The following is a 26,937-nucleotide window of genomic DNA, read 5'->3' on the forward strand; positions in this document are numbered from 1 at the left end:
CTGCCCAGTAACAAAACTTGAGGAGAAAATAGATTGAAGACCGCTATTTGGAATACATTATTGTACTAGCTACGTCTGCTACACAGTAAACACTGAAGAATACCCATTAAATTAAACAAAATTAGCCTACTTTGACAATTTGATTACTAAAACTAATTATATTACTAATCTGCAATAATGTGAATTTCATTATTATAACTACACAGACCACCGTGTAACATTTTAATCGCACAACTGCAATAACCTGAATATTCACAAAAATCTGACTATTCTGATGTCGCCTGTTCGTGCTGCACGTAACGCTTTCTCCAAATTCTGTAGTAGCTATAGGCCTACAGTCTACCCACAATACATCCTGCGCAGATCTATGAACTAAACAGGTACAAAAACAACAAAGTAGGATCATTCTGTCTTAGTAACATGAAGGACGTGAAAGTAACGGAAGCCCACAACGTACTTTTTGCTTTAGCTTGTTCTAAGCAAAAAGAGTTGATTTCTAAACTATATTTTTACCTAAGGGAATGTTGAACAGAATATATATATATATATATATATATATATATATATATATATATATATATATATATATATATATATATATATATATATATATATATACACACACAAACACATTAATTCAAGAGCACCAGCGGCATACCAGCACAACGCGTGCTACAAATGAAAGTTATGAAGGTCACCATTAAACGCTCGTTAGGAGTCTATAACTTCGTATAACACACTGTAGATTTATTCGAAGGGGGGAGCCATTTTCACACTTTTGTGTTTAGCCAGAACAATTATCAACCATTTTATTACTACAGAGATCAGAAAGCGATAGATTTATCTCAAAATTGAGTTGTCGGTTTCTATGATAGTTATTTAAATTAATAGATAAAAAGCCTTCCTCTCCTTCTATCTCCCGTTTAACCTTTACATAGCTTTTATCTATGCGTTTATGTACGGTCTCATTGGGTATCCTGAAAGGCACCTTTAAATAAAATTCTAATACTACTACTACTACGACTACTACTAATACTATTATTATTATTATTATTATTATTATTATTATTATTATTATTATTATTATTTTCCATTAATATGATATTATATCGCTTACACTTAGGCAAAAAGAAAGAAAAAACCGGGCCGGTATAAAAAATTTTATATACAATGGCTGCAAATGACCAATACTATACGTTTGTGGTATAATAATTCTACCCAGTCTGTTGCTTTGTCAAAATTGCATAAAGCAGCAATGACAACAAATCATTAATGAAGTAAAATAAAACAGCATAGAGGAATATGGGTGATTTTAATAATTTGGTATGATACAAATATTTAAAATATGACGCTTTAAAAAGACTATGCATGCTTTGCCCTTGAAACAGAGTATCCTACTTTATTTATGGATTTATTTAAATCCTGACTACCGGTTTACGCGATTACGTTGTAATGACGTCAGTAGCAGTAACGTTATATCCAACATGGAGGACGGTGGAGTGTTAGTTGAGAAACCTCAGGTAATGTATAACTATCTCCTTTTTAAACATTTATTGTAAATTTTGTATCTTATTTAGCTCGTATCAGTGCTGACACATACCTTGCTAATACGATAACGGACGTTAGACAACATTGCAAACGATGTTATCGTGAGAAATATGTGCATATTCATTCAAATCGGAGCAAATGCCCTGTCATGCCATTCTGGTTAGCTATCAAAGCTAACTAACTAACTAGCTAGCTGGCTACTTAGCTAGCATGTTTACTCTCAGAGAACATAAATTACAGTGTACATGTAGCTAGTTAGCAAGCCAGCTCGCTTTCTAACCTGACTAAAATAAGTCGTATTGTTTACGCATGAAGTCGGGATTTCCTGAGGTGAAACTGATTAACCTTGGCATAACTCGGGGATAATATTGTTTTGGGTTTTTGCTGTTTAAAATGCTTATTTGTGCGTTGGGACGACCAGCTAGTTATGCTAGCTAGCTAGCTGTTTTAGAAAGCTCGATAGCAAGTTACTTTGGTTAATTAGCTAACCGTACGTTGGCTCGCTTGTTATCCTATTAGCTGAATAAATGTTAGCCAGCTTGTCTTCAATAGCAACGTTGCCTACGAAACTAGCTAACCTAGATGGCTAGCTATACGTATTAACCTACTTTCGTGCGAAGCTTTGTTTTAGTCCGAGTTAATTAGGCAGCATTCTGGATCGTAATGTCTGTAATGTGCACTTCTACAGGACGACGTACCGGCAATGCTTAGTTCACGGCCCCAGACCGGCTTGTCTTTCTTGGCTCCCGAACCAGAGGATCTGGAAGACCTCTATAGTAGATATAAGGTTTGTACTGAGTGTATTGGTTGATGACTTCATGTTTCAAGGTCTCATTAGACTAACATTTATTGTTACAGAAGACCTTTGTTTTCCGTGAACATAATCATTCTGTGTAATATAGAAGTTACAACAAGAGCTGGAGTTTTTGGAGGTCCAGGAGGAGTACATTAAAGATGAGCAGAAGAACCTGAAGAAGGAGTTTCTCCATGCCCAGGAGGAAGTGAAGCGGATACAGAGTATACCCCTCGTCATTGGCCAATTCCTGGAGGCTGTGGACCAGAACACTGCCATTGTGGGCTCCACCACAGGTAGAGGTTGTTTTTCAGACACAGATGCAATAGTTAGGTAGTTATGAAATACATCTAATGGTGTTATTGAGATTCTAAAATGGTAACTTTATACCATTACAGAAAAAAGAGAGTAAGTAGATTACATGTACCTTTTTAAAAAATGGTGACTTTACAATTTAATATTTTACAATTTAATAAGGATGATTTTTAAAAATTCTCGCTTTTTCTCCCTTTTTGATGATTCTTATCAAGTGAACAGTTCATGCTGCTGCTGCAGCAGCAGTGCTGAGAGTTGCCTGTGTTAAAATTTTTAAAACATGTTCCATGCCTTGTGTTCCCACTTTTGGGTCTTTTTAATTGATTAATTCCCTTTAAGGGAACAAATTAATGCACAGAAATGCAGTTTGAGTGCTAAACATTTTAACATGGGATTTGTTTCATGTGAACATGGGATTTGTTCGTTGTGAACCCAAGTTTTTTTTTTTTTTTTTTTTACGTGACCTTGGATGCCTGTTTTGTGCATATTTTTTCACAATACTTTGTACATGTTAAGTAAAAGTTGATTAAATAAATGTACGTTTACGTCATAAATCTCAGGTTAGTGGTGTTTAAACAGCCAGTAAATAATACCGATATTTATTCTCAAGTTTTGTCAGACGATCATTATCAGATGATGCACTCTGGTTATAATGTGGTGGGAGTGAAGACCCCAGATTAAGATTCAGTTTTCGATATACATTTTTTTCACTTTTTCTAGTATGCAATTTCTAATGGGAATAATCTCAATCAAAAGTGTATGGTTGGGCATTCTGCAACAAAGGGCCTTTGTATCAGTGCTGGACTGTTGGAGATGGGACAGCTTTCACATATCTGTGTTGTCTCTGCATGGAGAAGAGAGCTTGTGGGAGTTCTTTGGTGGTTATACTAGAACTTTAGTGAACCAGTGTTCGGAAACTGGCATTTAATGGGTTAAAGATTAATCCAAAAGTAATGCAAAATAATCAGATTACAGTACATTGATATAGCAATCTTTTGATATATCAGAAGTTACAGAATTCTTTATATAGATAATCAGTAATCTGTAAAGGAATACGCTAACCATTGCAGAGTAACACTCTCAGCCCTGCAGATGCGATGCCAAACACAGTATGTGCTCTTGTGGGTACACAGTTGCATGCTGCTGACTTGTATGCAGAGTCATTGTAGAAGTCTTAAATATGTCAGTAAAGCATTTCAATGAAGATTTTTGCAACAATACAGTTGGTTTCATTTACCACTAAATGACATTTGCAGTGTATGTCTTGTTTCCCTAAATATGAGAACTTGGATAATTTTTTAAATGCTACTTAGGCGTAAGTTGGTCTCACACTTTGATGTTGGATGTGTCCCTTGTCAGGCTCCAACTACTATGTGCGCATCCTGAGTACAATAGACAGAGAGCTGCTGAAGCCCAATGCGTCTGTGGCTCTGCACAAGCACAGCAATGCACTTGTGGATGTGCTGCCTCCAGAGGCAGACAGCAGTATCATGATGCTTACCTCAGGTAAGCACTCCTGGGCTAGCTCCTCTTGCCACCCCTTATGTGTGTGGGTGCTTGCCCACAGGTTAAAGGTTTCCCATGACTTTGAGGATGGATCATCTTTTGTTAGTACATGCTGGATGTCTTGTAAACCTGCCTGTGCACCCCTTCATTTTTGATCCTACTTTGTCATATTTATAGATGTTTGTTTAGAATAGCATCAATCCAGGACAATTAAAAAGTTATTACACAAATACAGCAGTTATGGAGTTGCCAGTTAGGCCTTCTCATTTAAAATGGTGAACCCTTTTGAGAACAGATATTTAGAATGTTTATTATTAACTCAAATAAAAAAATGACTGATTTCTAGATCAGAAACCAGATGTGATGTATGCTGACATTGGTGGTATGGACATACAGAAGCAAGAAGTGCGGGAGGCAGTAGAGTTGCCCCTCACACACTTTGAGCTTTACAAACAGGTAAAGGTTTGTGTGTGCGTGCACGCATGGATGCCATGGACCTGTGGGCGTTTTTGCAGGCTGCTCACAAGTTATTTGGTTCTATTTCAGATTGGCATTGACCCACCAAGGGGTGTTCTGATGTACGGGCCGCCCGGCTGTGGGAAGACCATGCTGGCAAAAGCGGTGGCACACCACACTACTGGTAACTCTAGGTCCTGCCTCCATGTGTGTTTTTACCTACAGATTAACTTTTTTTTTTTTTTTTCCCATTTGTGTAATGCTTTTTGCTTGTGCAGTGACTTGAGGTTTAGTTTAATCTAAATATGCTAATATGTCCCCTTTCTTCTATTGGGCTCTTTCAGTTTTTGTCTGTTGGGTGCCCAATAGATTTAGTGCACCAGTTTGTATATGATGCTGATGTGTGCTTTTCTTTGATGTTTTTTGACTGATTAGCGGCCTTCATTCGCGTGGTGGGCTCAGAGTTTGTTCAGAAGTATCTTGGCGAAGGCCCGCGCATGGTGCGTGATGTGTTTCGACTGGCTAAAGAGAACGCCCCGGCCATCATCTTTATCGATGAGATCGATGCCATTGCTACCAAGCGTTTCGATGCGCAAACTGGAGGTAGTGCTTTCTGTGTTCACTCTGAGGCATTGGAGGGTCATGCATGAAATATTTGTATGCAAGGACGTTTATCAACAATTTTCTCGGTGAGAAATTTCTAAATAAGCTAAAAGTACAACAGAGTTTTGGTCTGATGGGTGGAGTAATGCCACAGTGCAACAAGTGTTCTCAGAAATAGTGTATTGATGCATAAAATCTTGCCAGGAAGCATATATACATTTATTGTCACTGAAAGGCCTAATCTCATGGCTAGAAATGACTATTGATCACTCTGTCCTCTCCAGCTGACCGAGAGGTGCAGCGAATCCTCCTTGAGCTGCTAAACCAAATGGATGGATTTGACCAGAATGTCAATGTGAAGGTGCGTTTGGACCTGTGTTTAATATTAATCAAATATCACAATATTGGGCCTGTATTGTGATGTTGCATCTGAGAATTTCTAAGAAGACTGAAATGTCCTCCTTACTGCATATACAATAAGCCTGGAAGTGAGGTCGCCGCTATCCCAGAATACTCAGGGTTAAAAATTAAGGCCCTGATGATGCTGGTCATAATATGCTTCTTGAGAATCAGGATTACATCTGGATAAGATGCAATAACATTCATTTATGCAAGGCCCTCGAATGTGTCTTCTGGTCAACCGGATTGAAATCCAGTTTGTTTGGGGTTTGTTTTTTTTCTCCATTTAAGATACACTAATACCACCTAACATTCAGTTTTCTATGTTGGTCCTCCTTACCTGTCATTCCATATGTAAATGAGTACATTTAGAGAAAGATGCAAACTTTGAAATTTCTCCCATCCAGGTTGGATCCTGGATGGTTATGCTAATGAAAGTGTCAGGAGATTTGGATTCAGTCATATGTGACTTGGTGGAAAAGTCAGGGAATTGAACATTTGACTTGGAGTGGGAACCCTGAATGCAGTGCAGCCTGGACTGGAAAAAATTTAATGTCTCTAGGATATCTTCAAGGATGGAAATGTATTCCAGGCCTAATAAGTTCATGCCTAGTACCTCTGGCCATTTTTGGTTTGTCTGTATTTTCAGGTCATCATGGCCACTAACAGGGCAGACACCCTTGACCCTGCTCTGTTGCGACCTGGCAGGCTTGACCGTAAGATTGAGTTCCCCTTGCCGGACAGGCGGCAGAAACGGCTTATCTTCTCCACCATTACCAGCAAGATGAATCTGTCTGAAGAGGTGGACCTGGAGGACTGTATCCTCACCACTCAGCCTGTTCTCTGAACATTCTCCAACCACTAACCAGCCCTTTCCACTAGACCAGAAAGCCATACCCACAAAACAGGTTGTCATGGAGAATGCTACGTTAACAGTCACCAAATTAAACAATCACAGTTGCACCTTATCTGTGAAGTGAAATTGCATAGTTGTTGAGGCACCAAAGAAAACTGGCTTACTTGCTGCATTTTTTTTGCCTAAGCCAGCAATGTAATAAAAGCAGTCTTTGGTGCTCACTTCACATTGGGGCTTGTACAAGGCAGGTCAGTGCCTTAAGATGTGCTGTTGCTACACTTTGAGAATTAGCCATTTTCAAAATTTGTGACTACTGTAGAAAAAGAAATGTATGGAAAAGTGAATGAGAAAATTGTAAACAGAATTATTGCCGTTAGGTTACAAGATGGATGGTAAAGCATCATATACAAAAAATAAGGCCACTATGTTGAATTTTGCAACTGTCTCTTCTGAAAAACCAGAATCAAAAGTGCTACAGTCTAAATATGCTTTTAGACTTGCAGTTCATTCATGTGGGCATTTAAAAATAAAACTTGCAATAATGCTTTATATTTTTATTTTGTAGAATGCAAAAACAGTAAATGGGCATCTGTAGTTGTTCTCAGTTGTTGGCCAATATGTGGTATAATTCTTATCTGAATAGAACCAAAATAGTAGCATAAAAACAAGCAAAAAACTTGATTTGATTTAAGAACCATATTTGTTTGCAACATATTAGTTATGTACTTAATCTGTTTGTGTGCATTGTATTTGTAGACTTTTGGTGCGTGCTTCATATCCATACAGTCTGTTGTCCTTAACCAGTGTGTAGATGTTGCTAGGCCAGACAAGATCTCTGGAGCAGACATTAACTCCATTTGCCAAGAGGTGAGTGGGGGGGGGGGGTGGGCATAAAAAGAGCTTTCTCTTACTGATCTAACCTCTTAAGATATCTTTACTATGTTGAGACTGGCTTAAAGTGGCTGTGGTCAGCATTAATTCCAGTGTAAAGAAGGTACAATTTGTTATTGCTCTGAACCACCTCATCCCTTTGTATCAAAGGTATCTGAGTTGGCATTGCCGAAACGTAATAGAATGCTTCCAATTAGTATTATATGGTATTATTGCTAAGAGAAAATAGACATGGTGTACGGAAGGGCAAAACAAATTATGGCTAAACTAGAATCTAAAATGTTTTGAGAACAAAAGAAACTAGTTATTTTTGCTATGCAGTGTCAGGAATACTTGTGCACATCTGTCACCTTGTTCTAATATTCAAGTGCCACCAAAGGACAAGATTAGGTATGTTAGACTTTAGAACAGCTTCTCGGAGTGATGGAGCTCATGGTCTGCATTTGGGTCCCCAAATCCCTCCAGAATTTTACTGTGTATTTTAATGTTCACAGAATTATGTCATTCCTTATGTAACCTGACACCTCATTTTCAGGCTGGCATGCTGGCTGTGCGTGAAAACCGCTACATTGTGCTCGCTAAGGACTTTGAGAAGGCCTACAAGACCGTTATCAAGAAGGATGAGCAGGAACATGAATTCTACAAATAGAGATATCCCTACCATATCGGCATTAGCATGACACCCCCCACCCCCTCCCCCTTCCTTTTGAATTTTGTGGTTTTCAGCATTTGTAAGGACCGTGTATTGTTGTTGGCTAGAAGATTGTTCTTGACTTTAAGTTTCAGCTGTGAGTACAGGGACTGACTTTACTGCTATTTGTGTATACAAACACAGATTCCTGCACACATCTGCAACATTTTATGTTCTCGCCATATTAAAATTGTACACAGTAAAAAGAACCAATAAAATGTTTTCCATAAAACTAACAAGCTCAAGGTTTACTTCAGAATTATTTTGTAGTTTATGGTTTTTGTTTAGATGTCAGTACCAGAATGAGTTATTCTATATGTACAGGTTGGTGAAATAGAATTTAATTTTGGTAATCAAGAAGTTGGTTTTCCTTGTCTTTTTATTAAACTAAGTAAAATCTCAAAGATTGTTTTGAATATTTAACCACTAAATAAATGGTGACTTGAACTGCTTGGGCACAAAAGGATGCTACAATTTCAGTAAATGGTATTGAGGTAATGTGTGTTTATAGGGGAAAAAAAGTTTAAACATTGAGATTAGTAATTCAATAAGATAAACAGGATAATAGAGATTCTGTATCCTTAGAAAATTGTCTGTACAGAACAGAGGCCTCTGCAGGCTTATACAAAGGATTCTGGGTAGGCTTCAGCAGACCTCTATGTAAGACGTCATCTCTCAGTCAGGTACAGGATGGTACAGAAAAACCACCCTATGTAAGATTTAGAAAAATAAGTCTTCTATTGGATTGTAATGGTACCGAGCTCCTATTGGTGTGGGTATTGAATATCAATTTGCATGTTGGAAGTGATGTATAAGATGGACATAATGGTGGAAACTTCAAAAAACTAAATTTTAAAAAAAGGCAGTGCAATTACACAATAGCAATTGAAAAAGTATAAAAATTAAACTTGTGTACCCCTCAAACATTCTCTGGAGTGTGCCTCAAATGCAAGTTATCTATGACTTACAATAAAGTACAGAACCAGCACATACAGCATGCACATACTGTGCATGCCTTTGTTAAGTACTTTTAACAGTCATTACATTTTGATGCTTTTCACCTATAGCTGTGGTTGAACACATTGATGTAAATATTGACGTGTGTGTGTGTGTGTGTGGCTCCTTTTGGTCTCATCTGTGCTGGTCTAGAGGAGTGAAGACTGCTGCAGTATGCTTGAAAAAACAGTTGCTTCTCTCTCTTACTCTTCATTTTCAGAGCATGCCCAAAAGGTAAAGCAGCTCAGTCTATGCTTGTAGTATTGCCTTTAACCACAAGAGGGGGTAAGGTGGTTACAATAAATTCTGTGCTGTAGTTCTGGGATTTTTAAACTGTTTCTTAGCCCATTTGTTAAAACTACGAGGGTATTAAAAGCCCTAGCAATTTGACAGTAGCAACACGAGATGGTTCTACAGTTATCCTCACAATGTGCAATATATTGTATTTACAGTATTTAAGTTGATATTTATGGATAATGTAACTAGGTGAAAGACTCGTGTATGCCAGTAACTCTTTTCTCACCCAGTCCCACAATTTTCGGTCAGGAAGCTGAGCCACGACCTGATCAAATTAGTCAATATAAAAGATTTGTGTGGCAGCATCGCTAGACAGAGATGAATGAGCATAAATGCTCTCTAAATCCTATCTGTGCACATCTTTATGGCCAGAACAGAGACTACTCCACAGAGCTGCAATCATGCTGTGCAATTTGGGTTAGGGCTTGTAGAGCTGGTACGGAGGACCAAGTGAGTACGGCCCAACTGACATTCTAGAAAACAAAACGATCACGATTGTTTTTAAAGTTAATATTATTGATATTACGGTAGACAGAAAAGTGTATATCAGTACTTGTATTTTTATCTGAACAAAATACAAAAGACAAACAGCTTCAAGATGTTACATACTGTTACATTTAATTGTGTACTCTCTTCTGTGTGAACAAATATATTTTCAAAGAAGACTCTAAGTGAGTACTGCAGTGTACCGTAGAAAGAGATGTAGAGTACCCAGTTTTCAGAAGGACCTCTGTCCTTCTGTTGTTTCTCTGGAAACTTGGTGAACTTTAGATGAACTTTGAAAGTGTCCGCCGAATTGTTTATGCGTGACTTTAAACCACGAGAACTGGTCTGAAACTTTTCTGAAGCTTTGCTTGAAATTGAAGACGCAGAACGTCTGACGTAGGGAAAGAACCCCTTGACTGGTGTTTCAGTGGCCGTTTAAAATGAACACATTTACAGCCAACTTCTTTTATTAGCATTAATCAAACAAACGGAATGAAACCGATAAGGCTATCTGTACCGTCTTCGTCTGTAATAAACTACCGTATCAACCAAAGAAGATAAGCTGGCTAAACTTCACAGCTTTTTTTTTTTTTTTTTTTTTTTTTTTTTTTTGTTTCCACGCGCACTTTGTTATCCAAACTACATCACTTCCTGTATGAAATAACGCTTTCAACTCCAAAGACGGATCCCGTCGTTTCCTTGTGCCAGATGTGATTTCACACGAAAGTCGTTTCTTCTAAATAATCAAAACAAGCAGCTTTGGAGTCAAGTGGTGAGCTTGTATAATAAACTTATAGTTATGTCTTTAACCTTAATGTTATTCTTGCCATGTTAAAGTAGATGTTCTGAGCGGTAGCTGTACCTAGTTAGCTGAGTAGCTAAGTTAGCTAGCTGGCTATAATATGTCGTAGACTGCCTCTCTGGCGAGCTCTTGCGGAACCAGACCTGGATGTTCATCTGTAGGACAGCTAGCTAACTCAGCTAAAATACACATGCAAACTCGGAATCTTTACAGAAACAAGTCTGAGCTATTTCATGTATATAGTCTTCCAAATGACAGTCGAGCTACCAATACTTTATCTAATGTAATGTTAGGTGTCGGAATGGTTAAAAGGCACGCAGCTTCTCCCTCCGTTTTGTTTTTATCCTCTACCCTGGTTACTTTACGCGCGGAATCCAGACATGAAATTGTGACATTTAGCTAGGTAACACTAGGGATAGTTAAACGACAGCGTTTTTGTCTCCCCTGGAGGGAAAATGAGTTACAGTGCACGCGTGTTTAAGAATCAGACAGCTACTACTTAATAACAAATGGAGATAAATAAATAATAGCCATATCAATGACAGTGATGGCAAGTCCATAAAGAATGACGAATGTTCGATATGGCATTGCATTATTACACTTGGCTTTATTGTATTATATTCACTGGAGTTAAAAGCACCTTGGGTGTCCACGTTTATTACATATTTGTACTGAATGGTTCTGCACATTAGTGGTATCCACTTATTATAAAATACCTAGCGGCAATTCAGCTGTCCGTTCGCGGTTTGTGTTTTCATAGTCCCTATTGTAAAGGTTATCTCTAGTATGCACACACTGCAGACATTCCACATACACACCCTATTTATTCTGAAACCTTTAGCCGGTTTTGTTCACATGTACTTGTTTGCCCACATTCTGCTCAAAGCCCCACTGACAAAGGTGAGAGGTATGGCAGGTTTGGTAAGAGCATTGATTAATGGAGGGGGGGGGGGGGTTGTTTGTTGCCTTTGTTTTTTACTAGTGTCATTTTAAGAGAATATAATTATCTATTAATATCTTCTGGTTCACATTTTTTTTGCTTCCTTTTGTCATATCGTACTTAAACTACCTCACCATTTTCCATCAAGTATCATAACCTGTAGGGATCAAAGTTGACTACATCCAGTAGAGTTAATGTGTATGCAGATGCTACTTTTCCCAAGTAACTTAAGTGACCACTGCACAGTGCCATATGTGGCAGTGGCACATTGCTTTGTTTGCTGTGGGGCAGCCTGTTGGTATAGCTAATAAAAGGCTGAGGAAAATCCCTATTTCTCAGTCTCTACAGGAAGACAAGCGCTAAGCCATGTGTGAAAGACTTGTGTGGAATACTAGATGGATGGACTCGACATGCACACAGTGAGCTGAGGACTGCAAACCTGTAGATGTTGTTCTGGAGGGAGAATGATCAGCAAATGAAAGTCAGCTGTTTTTTGTAAAAACATCAAACAGAGCGTGAAATTTAAAAATAGAGTATAGATCACTGCCCGGGATATGGATTAATTTAGTTTTGGATTAAATGTCAGTGTTGATTCCTTTTAGGTATTTAGCTTTAAGACTTAATTGTTATCTGAGAAATTGGCCCTAACTGAGGGGATATTCATTTTTGTTGAAATTAAATACATTAAAAAGGAATTGACCCAGGATCTGACTTTTGATAGGTAGGGTCAGTTTTCAGAGTTTCAGAGAAGAAACTATTTATTTATTAATTTGTTTATTTTTAACACCATGAACAAAGGCCCTGGATCAGCTGTCCTGCCCTATGGAAAAAAACAGCCAAATTAAATATAGTTAGTTATTAATTTAACAAATGTGCAATTTTAAATAATTGGTGTTAAACAGGCTTCATCAAGAACTGGATAAAAAAGGATTCAGGATATGTTTATTCATTATTTGTTTAGTGATTAATTATAGCTGTCAAATTTGTCATTTGCAATGGATGTCTTTTTCTGCGTGCTGTGCCAATATCGTTTGTTCCTGGAGTAATTCACCACCACTTTATATTGACAGCCATAATCAGTCATAATAGTAATATATTGACAGTTATAACAGAAATCAGAAATCTGGTTCCTTGTATGCCCCAGTCTCTTGGCCTTTTAACAGTATGAAGAAAAGGATATTATATCGTAGAAAAGGATATTATATTGAAGAGGCCTGTTTGAGGCCTTGTTTTCTACCCAGCTCAGTTTGCCATGTTAACCAACAGCTTTTGTTGGGTTCTCTTAAATGTAAAACACACTGCCCTATTTGTTAGAGCTTGATGTTACTGATCCCTGTGGCTCTTAATGCTTGACAACAAAGTCAAAACAGCAGGTTGCCATCGTGTTCACAGTGAGAGCTCTGAGGACTCACCTTTTTTTTTTTCTCTCTCTCTCTCTCGCTCTCTCTCTCTCCTCTCTCACCCTCTCTCTCCTCTCTCCTCTCTTGGTCTTGGGGGCTGGAGGTTCAGTCTGAATACCACAGAGCTGTGCGCTGTAAACTCTGTCTAGAGAGCAGGCTCTTCCACATGGCCCAGGTGGTTTGAAATCCCGTTTCTCAGGTGGTGCAGGCCTGACCTCAAGATAGCACATGCTTGCTTCTTTCCCCCCTCTGATAACTCATTAATTGGCATTTGCTTCACATAGAACCACTAGGTTGTGTTCTTACACCTGGTAATACTTTGAGCTTAACAATCCCACACAGTTGGATTTAAGCAAAATAGAAAGCCCATGTTTCAGATGCCAGTGTAACAGGTTGGCATCTCTTCAGCTTTTTATGAAAACACCTCTTAATGAGTCCCTTATATAAATAAAGTCATTTATGAACATAAACAAGAGGAAACTGAATGAAGGAAACCTGATGGGAGCGTCTTGCATGGCAGGAGCAAAACGGGGTTTGGTGCTTGGAGAATATCGTTGCAGTGGATGTTGACTTAGTTGTGGTTTTTCAGGATTTGTTTTACAAATGGCTCCCTAAATTGGGGACCCAATGGACTGTGCATACTTGGCTAGGTAGGCCTGTCACGATCATGAAATCTGAGCTGACAGTTAATCATCGTACAAATAAATGCAATTAATGATGCCTTTTTTAATAACACAGTATAAATATTATGATAATACAAACACACACCCCTTCTGATGAAGAAGGTCATCCATTTATTGAAAAGTGAACTTGATATTTTATTAAATTTAATAAATATAATTTGCTTATAATAATTGCAAAATAAACTGCATTATCAAAATACAGTGTAAATCAAAAATAAATGTACTATGGCCAAAAACACCTACTCCTTACTGACCAGGTAAGGTAGGTTCCAGGCGAGGGACAATAACGGCTCATCCTTTTCAGGCTTAAGGCAGTTTGTTCAGTAAAAGTCCATTTATTTGAAACCCTTGGGAATGCCGTCTTTGACTTGGTTGTTTTGGAAATGTAATTTTTCAATTCATACTACTTGTCACACTTCAGCTGAATACTTTTTTTTCTGCTGTACTGAATGGCAGCACTTCTTTGGTTATGAACTGTTGGTTACACCGTTGGTTAACATAAGCCATGTAGTACTGTCATGTTGATGTTTAGGTACTCATCCCAAAGCCAAGTTTAGATACTCTCAATTTTGGCAGATTGAGTGGGATGAAGGATCCCTAGACGGTTTCTTGGGTTTGTTGTATTAGCACCTTTGCCACCGTTTTGTTACAGATTTGTCAGATCCTCCAAGTTATTAGCCTCTCCTTTTTCATTTCGCTTTAATCCAGAATGTAAAACGGTGATATTTGGCTTTGCAACCAGGTGCAAATCCATGCTTGTTTCAAAGCCTGCTCATTACAATTAAGGAAAAGAATAGCAAAGTTTGGGTTCATGGCGCATTTTGCAGGCTTCCTTTCTGATTCACTTGTTTGATTTCAAACAGCCTGTAAAGTGTGTAGGATTACATAATGTAACGAAAAACAGTGTTTAAATAAACTGATGGAAAAGATGCTTGAGTTTATTTTCAAGTATAGGCTCTGCATAACAGCCAGCAGCTGTCTAAAGCCTGGATTTTTTGCCACTTTTGTCCATATTTATACATTTACATTTACACATGGGTCAAAACCCACACAAACAAGCTGTCTGAGATTGCTGAGTAACTCCATGAGGTTTGAAACTGTCAGAAAGAAAAGGGTGTGATAATTGTGGCTCACAATGTTAATATTAAATAGTATGAATACTTTTACATTACTAGCTACATTAGGCTCTAAACTTCAGTACTGAAGTACATATATATATATATATATATATATATATATATATATATATATATATATATATATATATATATATATATATATATGTATGTATATATGTATATATATATATATATATATATGTGTATGTATATATATATATATATATATATATATATATATATATATATATATATATGTATATATATATATGTGTGTGTGTGTGTGTGTATATATATATATATATATATATATATATATATATATATATATATATATATATATATATATATATATATATATAAAATGATGGATTGATAGATCAAGACCCAGCCTTACAGTGGGGGCGTGTCGTTACAGTAGATGTGTAGTAGATATAGTAGATGATTGGCAGCTTAACAGCTCCAGCACAAAAGATCTCCTTGTACATCTCTCTTTTTCTTTCTCTCATTTTCCCTGCCCCACTCCAGACCGCATGCACTCCAGATGTCCTTGACGTCTAGCCATCAAATGGTGCGGACTCTCTTTCTCTCCCCTTGCTCCTATCTCTCCCTCTATTTCTCCCCCTGCCTCTGCCTCTTCTGATCTCCTGCCTCGCTCATGAATCCTTTGACCTTTCAGTCTTCTCATCTCACCCATTCCCCCTTATGCCTCTGCCTCCCCTCATGAGAGCTCTCGCTTAACTGTGTTTGCTTTTGGTTTTCTGGCAGAGAATAAACTGGACAGCAGAGCCTGAACTAGAGCAAGGTCCTCCACTCCTTCCCCTTCTGTAAAGCCAAAGCTCGACTATCTGTGCTCACTTAAGTGTGTGCCATGTGCTTAAGGCCCTCATACTGGTGCTGGCCGCACTAATGGTGTCTTTATGGCCTTTATCTCCACTCCCCTGGCCTACTTGTCACAGAAGCTCCAGGGCATGCCCACAAAAAGCTGACCCGTGTGTGTGTTGAAGCTTGGCAGGCATTCGTCTCTTAGCCATCCTGATAGCTTTAACTTTAGAATTCGACAAGTGGGAATAAGAACAGCTACTGTAGCAACAACAGTGTAATTTAGTGCTTTACAGGTGCACTGCTTTTACTTAATTCATTAAGATCATTTTCCCTGGTCTGATTTGAAGAGCACACACAGACAACAATAAATAACTTTTTTTTTTTTTTTTGAATTTCAGATCAATGGCAATGTAGCAAATCTGTTATAAGTAACATTAAACATTAGTGTTGAGTTCACAGACAACTGCTGTCCTGCCTGTGGCCATTGCGCTCTTTTGCATTGTACTGTTCTGTCACACTTCAGTGGACTAGCACAATACGCTGCAGCTTCCATGGCAGACATACACAGGAACATTTACACAAGCACACATGTTCTTTTCACCACGTCCACCTTCACCAAGTATCTACATACACCTTAGATCTGCAGAATGCACACAAGTGTCATATTAATGGCCTCTGAGAAGCGTCTGAGCCTTTCCTATTGCGCCTCTCTGTGACCTCTCTCAGCTGTGCACAGCTTGGCTGTAAATGAGGAAGAGTGGGGAAAGGAGGAAGATAACATGCTTATCTGGGCCTGACAAAAGGTCGAGTTATTCACGCCCATGCTAGTTCCAGTAGTTCCAGCAACAGCACATTGAATGTTCATGACATTAAAGTTGGATATGCTCCCGAATGGACTTCTCCCGTTTTTATCTTAATGTTTCATCAGTTTAGTTATTTGTCTATTTATTTCGGACCCTTGGTGTAGGCTGTAATTTACCTTACATTAGGAGGCTGCGAGTCCTCAATGCTGTCCCCTCTCCCACTACACCAGCTGCTTTATTTGCATGCTACCTTTCTTGCATCAAAACGCATCCTCAAGTACTTATCAGAAATCCACCCAAAAAAGATCCTACCATGTCTCCCTCTCCTCTTTTCAGGCTCCATGTCTCTTCATCCTCTTTGAGAGCCTCTTTACTCTCAGGGCGAGAGTATAAGGTGGACCGAGAGGCTGAGATGGCAATTGTAAGAGAGAAAGAGCAAAAAAACAAGAGAACGAGAGTGACTGAGAGAGAGCAGGGGTCATGTAATTCTACTAAATTAGTTGACCATGCAGATGTTCAGAGAACTGCTCACACACACACACACACACACAAATACATAGTTGTCGCTCTACCATGTCTCACTAATCGGGGTGCCATAGGATTAGGATTAGCATTCTGAGAGGAGACTGTGTTAATGAGCGCTAATTGATCTTAAGAACAGCCTGAGGTGGATTAAAGCTTTTCAAAACTGATGGCAGTGGCGGTCTGTGATGCCGTGAGTGGCTGAGGGAACAGATCGCATCCGCTCAGCTCAGTGTGCGGGTTTGGTGGCTGTGGTTTCTGCGAGTCGTGTTGGAGGTTTTATGCTGGCCTCCATGCTGCTTCCCCTTCACCATCAGCACAGACCATGTCTGAGAAGGAAGCCATGTTGGAACTGACTGCAGCCTTTCCACTTGTAAAATAAAAATGCTCCAGCTTTGCCACTTGGTGTGTGTGGTTTGCTAAGTGCTTTGCAGAAGTATGTGGAAATTTGTCCGACCTAGGAGGGGAGTACACAAACAAGTCAAACATATGTCAAGAATGGCGCTCTGTATGTGTCCTCTGTAACCCTTCCACTTTTCCCTTTGTTTTTCAGACAGTGATGTGTGATTGGCCCAGTTTATGCCAGCCATGGTGATGGACCCTCCCCCTGGATCGTGACACAATGAGACTATAGCAGTGGGTGTCAGACACCCGCAACACCCACCCCTCAGTACCCCTCAGACCTTTTCCCTCTCTCCCTTGGATTTTAAGGGGCTTTGGCAGCAGCTCCTTGCCTCCTGACAGACTCGTTAATCTCTTGTAAACAGGCCATTTGGCATCAGGACACTTCTCATGGATGCCGCTGTTGAACATTCTGGAAGGAAGTAGAGAGCAAAACGAATCCTGATATACATTCTACACAGAAGCAGGAAGTGACATGAACTGCCACGTCCTTGCTAAGCATGGGAGCATGATGAACGTGCCTGTGAAACTGCATGGATAACAAAAAGCAAAGCTCAACTTGGAGATTTACCTTATTTGTCGCTGTTTGAAGACCCACCCATTTTAAGTGCCTTCTGCATTTTGTGTCCACCCCTTCACCATATCACTGTTTACATTTAAATATTTGCCCAGCTGAATCAGGGCTGAAAAGGAAACTTTCTTATATAGGTGTATTCATATCTTGTTTAAGTATACAAACTACATTATTTTTAGTTTCCTTGTGTTACAGTTCATCTGTAACTGCGCATCATTCTAGAGCTTTGGATCTGTCCAAACGCATCTGTGGCGACATTTCTCATGCCTTGCATTTGGCCTGCCCTTGTTGTCAGGGATGCGACCGCCGTAGGTTGAGTAAACCTTAGTCACACTCTATTCTTTTTCTTTTCCTCCTGACGTTGAGTAAAATAAGCAGTGTGAGAAACTCTTGACACACCCACCAGCAGCATGCCTAGTCTGAACTCCAAATGGCGATACCTGATCATGTTGTTGGGCGTCCAGCTCATCGTTATGGCACTCCTCGCCCGGGAGGGCTACCAGAAGAGGGTGACGTACTTTTTCCGGCTATTCCGGAAGCTGGACACACTGTCAGGGCAGGCAACGGGGGCAGCAGGCCACGGGCAGAACCGCACCGGTGCAGATGTCTACACCAATCTGTCGCACCTGATCTTCGTGCAGAACAAGGAGGACATGCCCTACTGCCCTAAAACGTCCCCGCTTACTGGTGAGTTTAGAGTAGCCCAGCATCACACTGCGGAACACTCTAAAGCTCAAGATGCTTTGAGGGGAGAGAGGAATCAGTAAATGTAAATGAACACAGGCACCTCATCAAATTATACTGACAATTTCAGAATATTTACTTTAGATTTTTAAAAAGAAGTGACTCATCGCTGTTCTTATTTTCCGAGAAGCATTTTTTTTGTCACAACATACTCTCTATGCCATTTTTATTAGTCACTGACTAATCTATTGCCAGCGGGTCCAATATTTATATATATATATATATTTATATATATATATATATATATATATATATATATATATATATATATATATATATTTATATTTATATTTATTTTGCAGGCAACACTTTAGATCTACAATAATATCAAATGTGTCCCGTTTTATAAGCAGATTGAAATTCAGTGCATCATGTGGTGGATAACAGACTTGAGATGGAAGGAAAGATGTATTTATAGCGACTGGTTTTCCAAACTGGTTACAATTTGGTTTTGTACTTTATTCTCTTTCTTTTTGTACTTAACAAATACTAAACATTTTGTACTAAACAGATATTTTGAACCATTGCTGGATATTGATATTTTAATATTATAATACATTTCTAAAACATTTTGACAGCTCTGGTGTAGCATGAATTAGAATTACAGAAGAGTTTTGGAATAGAACTTCCATGTTGTATTACAGACCCTACATCCTGCATGTAGTTAAACATTCCTCATCTGTCTTCTTTACAGTAATTGTCATACCTGCCCAACATGTTGCGCATACCTTTGATGATTAACACAGATTGTAAGCTTTAAAAATGTGAATATCTTGGGGAGGGTGCAACATTCCCTGTCTGTCTGCACCTCTGAACCAAGACTACTTTGCCATGGGATCTGTCATTTTAGGTGTTAATCTGGCCCACCTGCTGATCAACATTTCTGTAGCATTGGTATTTTAGAACAAGGCGAGGTGCTATATGTATTGGTTGGAACTAAGGTTGAAAAAGAAGGGCTTTTCTGACTTAAACAGTAATCCTGCTCTTAACATTTGATGAGGTGTTTTAGTATTTTGACTCAACTTTCTTTTAACTGCTGCCAGCCTCAAGAATTACCATACATGTTTTATTCCACACTTTCAACATGAATTTGAAATTGCTGCTTGCTGATTAGTTGTTCAGTAACTTGTTGGCTGAGATAACAACAAATGATTGTTGTGGTAACTGTTATAAAAATATATCTTTGTCCCATCTCCTCCCCCTTTTTTTCTGAAAGTTGGACCAATCCATGTTAGCTTCCCCTCGGGGCTCACTCTTGCCCAGGTAGCACGGAAGAACCCAATGGTGGTACGTGGGGGGCACTATCGGCCGCCAGACTGTGAGGCACGTCACCGCACAGCCATAGTAATCCCCCACAGAAACAGAGAGCACCACCTGAAGTTCCTGCTCTACTACCTACACCCATTTTTACAGCGGCAACAGCTTAGCTACAGTATCTACGTCATCCACCAGGTGAGGCAATCATATATAAACATACACAGACACAGGTGTGTTACATAAAAACACGTACACACACACACACACACACACACACACACACACACACACAAACATCATGTTTAGGTGATTGGCACCTAAACTACCTCACTACCTCTTCTACTGTACACTCTTCAAAGACACCCCCCCCCCCCCCGCTTTTTGTTGCATCTCCTATCCTTCTTAGTGATTGGTTAACCACAGGGTCCCCTTTGCTCACTGAACATTGTTCTCTCCATTTTATCAGGATATTTGTTCTAAAGTATGTTTACATTTACAATTGTACATTTTTGCCATTTTGCAGACACTCTTATCCAGAGTGACTTACAAAAATGCTGTTATTTACTCAAAGAATGTATCCTAGCCAGTATAGTAGGATAGAGTTAAGTATACAATTGAACTTGAATACTGTTGAAAAACAGGGATCAGTGCTGATGCTTAGAAGTGCAAAACAAGTACAAGCTCAGACAATGTTATGTTATCTTTAATGTACTTCACCAGCTAGGTACTGAATGTCCTGACTAATTGTGGGGCAACAACTTTTCTATTTGCAGTTCAGAGTATAATATTCCTTATGTTGACATATAAAACACAAACATTTGCCTTTTGAGAAGGATATGATTGTTTACATATAAGTGGCCATCCATTTGTATGACTATTCATATGCTTTTTAAAAAGTATTCTGGTCATCTTAATGATTTAGTCCATTATGAGGCTCCTGAGGGATAAGCTTAAAGAGAGCAAAACAAGCCATCAGAAAAAAAGACTTTTCTGTAACCATGATATTGCCCACCTTGTGTTAGGAGGGGGTTGAGCTCCGATATGAGGCCTTGTTAGAAGATGTTGAGGATTTTGTTAGATCCTGTACGTTCAATGAAATGTGTGTGTGATGAAATTAAATCAGAACATTTATGAAAACCTTTATTCAGCATTATCAATAAAAATTGTCTACAAATACTTACAAATTTAAGTTCTATTAAACCAAACGTGTTTGTGACAACCTGAATGCCTGAAAGAAAAAAAAAGAAGCAAGATCTGGGAGCATTTTTATTAAGGAAGACAAATAAGTGTCACATGAGACATGCAAAAATAAGATGGCTTTCCAAAGAAGTACAACATGCATGCTGGTGTTTTGTCAATTTGTCCTAGCTTGTCAAAATGTCCTACCTTGGTGCATAATTATAGATCCTATCTATCAATCTATGCTACCTTGTCAGAATATAATACAAGTCTTTTGAAATACTATTTCTACTCCTGTGACTTATTGGAAAATTCTGCCAACATAAATGATCCTATAGGCAGCATAGTTTGACATTCTAAATGCCCTTATAACAAATGCCATTAAGATTTTATTAGGTAAACCACAGAAAATGCTCTCATTGTTGGAGCCAATAGGTAGGTCAATTCGGTAAGCTAAATCACACTACCAGAAAATGCTCCCAGTGTAATTGTATTTGACTTTCATGGACATTTAAGTTTGCTGAAAATGTTAAGACAAAAAAAGAATCCTCTTTAAAAACATCTATCTTGACAACTGTGTTTACTTCTAAAAACACCATAGATAATTGCAGTAGAAAGTAACATGTAGTTGATGTATTGTGAGCTAATCTGAAGATAAAAGTCCTTCTTGATGCGCGCATGGATTTTTAAAATTCAGCAGCATACATGATTTAATATATTGAAGTACTCATGAACTAAACCAGGTATTAGATGATGATAATGGATTGCCATAAGGAGAAAATGGATAAACAACACATTGTTTTACTACTTATCACTGTTTATTACTACATATTACTTAATTATTAACTTATATAATAACAATATTTAATTAGTACTTAATACTTAGTTAGGCCTACTAACCATGGGGCAAAGTGTTTATGGGCGTGTTGCTAATCACCAAACTCTTCTATGTGCCAGTGCAGTACTCCAGGTAGGACAGCTTGATGGGTAGGATGGAACTTTGTGTCTGTGAGGACATACAGCTCAGCAGCATAGTCCACAATTAAGATCATTTGATGTAATAAGATAATAGCTATATGCTAATGTTACCCTTTCCAAATTACTGAAGCACTAATAATACTAGTCATTAGAATATTCTAACCCAAATGTATTTATATTTTGGATGCATTTAGCAGACTGCTTCCAAAACCTATTGAACATGTTGTAGTTTGTGGAGTCATGGCATTATATTCATTAACTAGCTATGTAAAACTGGTTAAGCTTCAAATGCAGCCAATTCTGTAAATGTATTTTGTGTTACAACAGCACGTTGTCCTGGTCCTGGATACCTATTCATGTATACGCCATAAAGTAAAAATGTTAGAAGTCATTTATTGCTGCATGGTAGTGCAATAACAAAATGAAATATGATGTCGCTATAGTAACCAGAAGTTCATAAACTTTTATATAAATCAGTGTTTTACATAATTTTACTTAAAAAATCCCCCCCCCCCCCCCCAAAGAAAATTAATAGCAAAACCATTCTAAATGATTTTAATTGATTTGCTATGGCCTGTTGTCCACACGCCAATTAATAAACTGTTGAGTAACGCATTTGAATGATTATCCAATTTGTTGTTGTTTGTTTATTTTATTTATTTATTTATTTATTATATCCAGTTAAATTTCCTCAATCAGCTATATATCAGAACTGGGTTTGGCTACACATCCTTAAAAGCTTTAATGAGCGTTGCTCCGTAGTGTTGAAAGTGTCCAGTGATGCCCTACCACATAATAGTAATAGTGGCAGGCTTTGGTGGACACCAAGCCAGTACAGCCATCACTGTATTCACTGCGTTATCACCTTTTTTAGATTACTGTTGGCTTAAAAACATTGACGGTTCTGTGTGGGTTCTGTTTGTGATAAACTTGTGCATATTTAAATGTTTGCTTTTTGTGTATATTTAAGTGTGTGTTTTTGTTTGATTAATATATACATGCCTGTCTGTCTGGTAAAAGGCTGGCAACTACACGTTTAACCGAGCGAAGCTGATGAACGTGGGCTTTCGTGAGGCCATGCGCGAGGCGGACTGGGACTGCCTCTTCTTCCACGACGTGGACCTGATCCCAGAGAACGACCGCAATACCTATACCTGCGACCAATACCCCAAACATGCTGCTGTCGCCATGGACAAGTTCGGATACAAGTCAGTGCTGAACGTACAGGCCCTCCTGATGGCATCCCACAGCCTTTTCATTCATGTCATTTTTTCTGTTCTAGCAGTAGAGATCTTCCAGACGTTAACCCTTACATTAGCTCTGATTCTGCTGTACCCCAGGCTGCCCTATAATATGTACTTTGGAGGAGTTTCAGCACTGACCCCCCTGCACTACCTCAAGATGAATGGCTTCCCCAACAACTACTGGGGCTGGGGTGGAGAGGACGACGACATTGGAATCCGGTATGTGTGTTTGGGGGGTTGTAAAAGAGGATAGTGAGATGGGGTCTGCCAGAGGAGGACTCACCGTTTTAGACCTCAATTTGAGAGACAGTTAAATTTTTTTTTTTTTCCTGACTGGAGGAATGTGGTGGTACATGTAAGATGTTTATCAATATAATATTATAGTATATCAATATATACACCCCCCACCTTCAGGGTGTCTCTAGCTGGAATGGTGATCACCCGTCCCTCCCTGAACGTGGGTCGATACAAGATGATCAAACACAAGCTTGATGAGGGCAATGAGGTCAACCCAAAACGGTGAGCAACAGGTTTTAACCTGCTTCATTAAACACCTGGAATGCCCTGCCAACATCTTCCCAATTCTTCTGCACACTCACATTGGGCTGGTATACCACAATTCCTGAGAAGTCTGTAAAACATTCTGTCCTGTTCACAGTGGTTCACTTAGCTTTTTGTTGGTGTATTGGAGGACGTTGGGCTGCCAAACCCTGAACTTCACAATGGATAAATGCACATGTGTTTTCTTCTTTCCCCCTTGCAGGTTTAACATGCTGGCTAAGACCAAGCAGACATGGAAGCTGGATGGGATGAACTCTCTGGAGTACGAAGTCCTCTCTCGGGAATACCTTCCCCTCTACACCAACATTACAGTTAACATTGGCATTGAGGAAGGAGCACCTGCCAACCCACACACCCAATTGGAGGGTATGCCCAAGGAGGTCCTCAAAGACAATCAGTCTCTTGATAACTGATCTCACTCCCACTACCCCAAACAAACGCAACCCATTACCAAGTGCAGTGACTAGGTTGAGGGAAATCATGTCTTTACTGCACTCCTTTCTTTAGTTTTGAAATGCTGGTGCCATAATCCGTCTCTTTCCATCTCTCTCTCTCGCTGGCTTTTCTGCTCGCACAATCTCTCACCATGTTGGCTTTTCTGCACATTCTGTCCTTCTCCATTTGATTTACCTGATCAGTCAGGGCAGTGCAGACCTTTTCACTTCCATGTCCAAATGTGGAGAGAGATCCAGACTGATGGGAAATTCTGTGGGTGATTTCTACATCCCTCGGTCAAGAGTACAGAAGGACTGTGACTTGCACACTCTGTCCTGCAGCACAACAGTGACTGTCCTCAGTGCCAGACAGGTGCTGGCTAAACCGCCGTGGCCTTAGACTTAAGCTGCACTCTTTGTCCTCTTGAGCTCTTCTGTTGTTTTTTGATACTGTCTAACATGCGGGTTCAGGTTCTTGTTAAAATTCCAGCATTAACTCATGCATTTTATGTCTAGGAAGGCCAGAGCATTGTGAAACTGGCTAATCTGGAAGTGCAGACAGCATGGGTTTTAGCTACATTTGTTTGCCAGTTGGAGTTACTACTACTCTGCTTTTTATGAACTAAAAATGAAAGTAGAGATGAACACTATTTTTAAACTTTCTATGGGATTAACAATCCAAATTAGCCTGCTCTTCAAACTCTTTTGTAACAGTTACCACTGCTCTACATATGTGCAAAACATTCTCCTCTTTCTCACTCTGCTACTGCTTCTGTCTGTCCACATCTGAGCTATTTTATCAGTCTGTTCTTTTTATGTCATTCGCTGGATTGTGTGGGGGTTGTTTGTGGCAGGGTTTTGTCGGGCACTATTTTAGCTCGTTACTAGATATTTATCATTGTTGTATTACAGTGACTGGTGGTATGTAGGTGACATGACTCATTTTTCTCCTCCTGTTTGTCAGAGCTTCACCACTGTTTCTATGCTTTGCTGAGTGTTCTTTGGGGGAAATGGGGAAATTCCTAAGTGTGTCTTTGTATGGTTTGACCTTGCTTACATAATGGACCCCAGAGTGCCAAGATATGGTTAAGTGAATACCTACAAAGCATTTTTTTTGTTTGTTTGTTTTTTTAAATCCACAGAATATTGATGTAAAGAAGAAATGTCAGTTATGCCTTGCACACCTTTAGACATTGGAACTTGCTGAGAATGATCTTTAAACCAACTGAACTGATGTTCTGGCACTCTGTTTAGACAGTTAAGTTTTAGAGATTTTGTCTGTCCTTAAACATGTACTGGTACTAGCTCAGTTAACCAGGTGCTGCTCTTAATAACTGGTTAGCCTGATGTTTAGCATCACTTAGCAGTAGTCTGCACTGATTGATTCCATTTGAAGATCACATAATGAATCAAGTCTTCTTTCTAGAATTTTTTTTTTCACTTTCAAAATGGTTTTTGACCACTCTTAGTTTGTGATTAGTTCTTATTTAATGAGTGTGGTACACTCCAATGGTTTATTGTAAGACTAGAAGAGCTCATGCCATTGTCCTGGCTCAAACCAAAGAGTCATAGTCTGTATAGCTGTATGACACAGACTGGTCCGCTGGACTAACACACCGACAGTAATGTGATGAATGCAAAAGCATGAAGTGTGTCTGTGTGTGTGTATAAATGCATTGGTGCTGGGTAATAGGAGTGTAGTATGGATGAATGAGATGTTCTGAGTTGGCCGATGTAGTGGGGGCTATACTTTCCCCTTGTGCTCACCATAGGAATACTTCGAACACGTCCCCCCTATGCTGGTCGTAAGAGTAATTTAGATACATTTGATATTAGAAGGGCAGATATACCAAATATTTTCTTTTTCAGACTTTTAACTATGTGGGTTGTTGCACAAAGCGAGATGCATCAGTCTGGCAGATTTCTTGAATCAGGCTTAATTAACCCAAACTGGTAAGGGACATTTGTCACATTTGGCTTGGGATATCTACTCCCCCGCCCCCAATAAGTCCTTTTACAGTCTGAATGAAGTGTACTTCAGGACAGACCAGCTAAAAGTACTTGCCAGTGAGATTAATGAACTCCATCTTATTTCCTGTGATCATCCTTTGCCTGTATTCCAGCATATCCAAGCCATAAAGGGAAAATAAATACAGTAGCAAAATAAGCCACCACAGTTTTGGACTAGGTTTAGGGTTTAACGCTAGCAAATTTACTATTATTCTTCAGCACCAATAAATAAGTAAAATGTAAAAATGCAAAGTGAAGATGGGTACCTGAGATTGCTGACCTACAAGAAAGTCTTTTGTTCTTGTTTGGAAGTAAGCAAACAACACCACCAACTCAAGCCTGCTGTGCTGGCGGTGGAGCCAGAGGCCTCACTGAGGGAGAGTCCAAAGGGAATATTTTCCTAAATGAGGCTAATTCACTTGATGGGCAGTGGGAAGAGGGTAGTAATTCAATGTTAATGTTTTATTTTGTTTTAAATAATGAATCCTGCACACAGTAAATAGTGGCCTTATAATAAAGATTAATAAAATAAATATGTTCGAATTGTAACAGTTTTTGAATCCTGTTTGACTGAAAAAAAAACAAAAACAAACAATTTAAAGCCATTCTAACCTGCAACATTAA

The 26,937-nt window shown here is 39.0% G+C and overlaps 2 protein-coding genes across 4 annotated transcripts; both read left to right on the top strand.

Annotated features, from left to right (window-relative positions):
• The first annotated feature begins 1,456 nt into the window (after positions 1 to 1,456).
• On the top strand, positions 1,457 to 8,297 carry psmc4 (proteasome 26S subunit, ATPase 4). Of its 2 annotated transcripts, none has more exons than XM_027005400.3 (11): positions 1,457 to 1,520; positions 2,237 to 2,335; positions 2,451 to 2,637; positions 4,016 to 4,162; positions 4,509 to 4,618; positions 4,709 to 4,802; positions 5,054 to 5,221; positions 5,506 to 5,582; positions 6,270 to 6,438; positions 7,288 to 7,343; positions 7,903 to 8,297. In XM_027005400.3, exons 1-11 carry the CDS (start codon positions 1,485 to 1,487, stop codon positions 8,014 to 8,016), a joined length of 1,257 nt encoding a protein of 418 aa, XP_026861201.1. In that variant the 5' UTR covers positions 1,457 to 1,484; the 3' UTR covers positions 8,017 to 8,297. The 2 variants fall into 2 exon arrangements, with proteins under 2 accessions (XP_026861201.1, XP_026861202.1); XM_027005401.3 differs by lacking the exon at positions 1,457 to 1,520 and adding an exon at positions 1,843 to 1,878.
• Positions 8,298 to 10,492: 2,195 nt separating this feature from the next.
• On the top strand, positions 10,493 to 26,862 carry si:dkey-199f5.8 (beta-1,4-galactosyltransferase 3). 2 transcript variants are annotated; one of them, XM_081716589.1, is made up of 8 exons: positions 10,499 to 10,609; positions 15,309 to 15,351; positions 17,484 to 18,593; positions 19,867 to 20,102; positions 23,085 to 23,272; positions 23,405 to 23,527; positions 23,723 to 23,827; positions 24,072 to 26,862. In XM_081716589.1, the coding sequence occupies exons 3-8, from the start codon at positions 18,317 to 18,319 to the stop codon at positions 24,280 to 24,282; spliced, it is 1,140 nt and encodes a 379-aa protein (XP_081572715.1). In that variant the 5' UTR covers positions 10,499 to 10,609; positions 15,309 to 15,351; positions 17,484 to 18,316; the 3' UTR covers positions 24,283 to 26,862. The 2 variants fall into 2 exon arrangements, with proteins under 2 accessions (XP_026861158.2, XP_081572715.1); XM_027005357.3 differs by lacking the exon at positions 15,309 to 15,351 and having other exon boundaries at positions 10,493 to 10,609.
• Positions 26,863 to 26,937: the final 75 nt, after the last annotated feature.

The sequence above is a fragment of the Electrophorus electricus genome, chromosome 1 (genome assembly GCF_041902795.1).
Source record: "Electrophorus electricus isolate QZ-2024a chromosome 1, ASM4190279v1, whole genome shotgun sequence".
NCBI lineage: Eukaryota > Metazoa > Chordata > Actinopteri > Gymnotiformes > Gymnotidae > Electrophorus > Electrophorus electricus.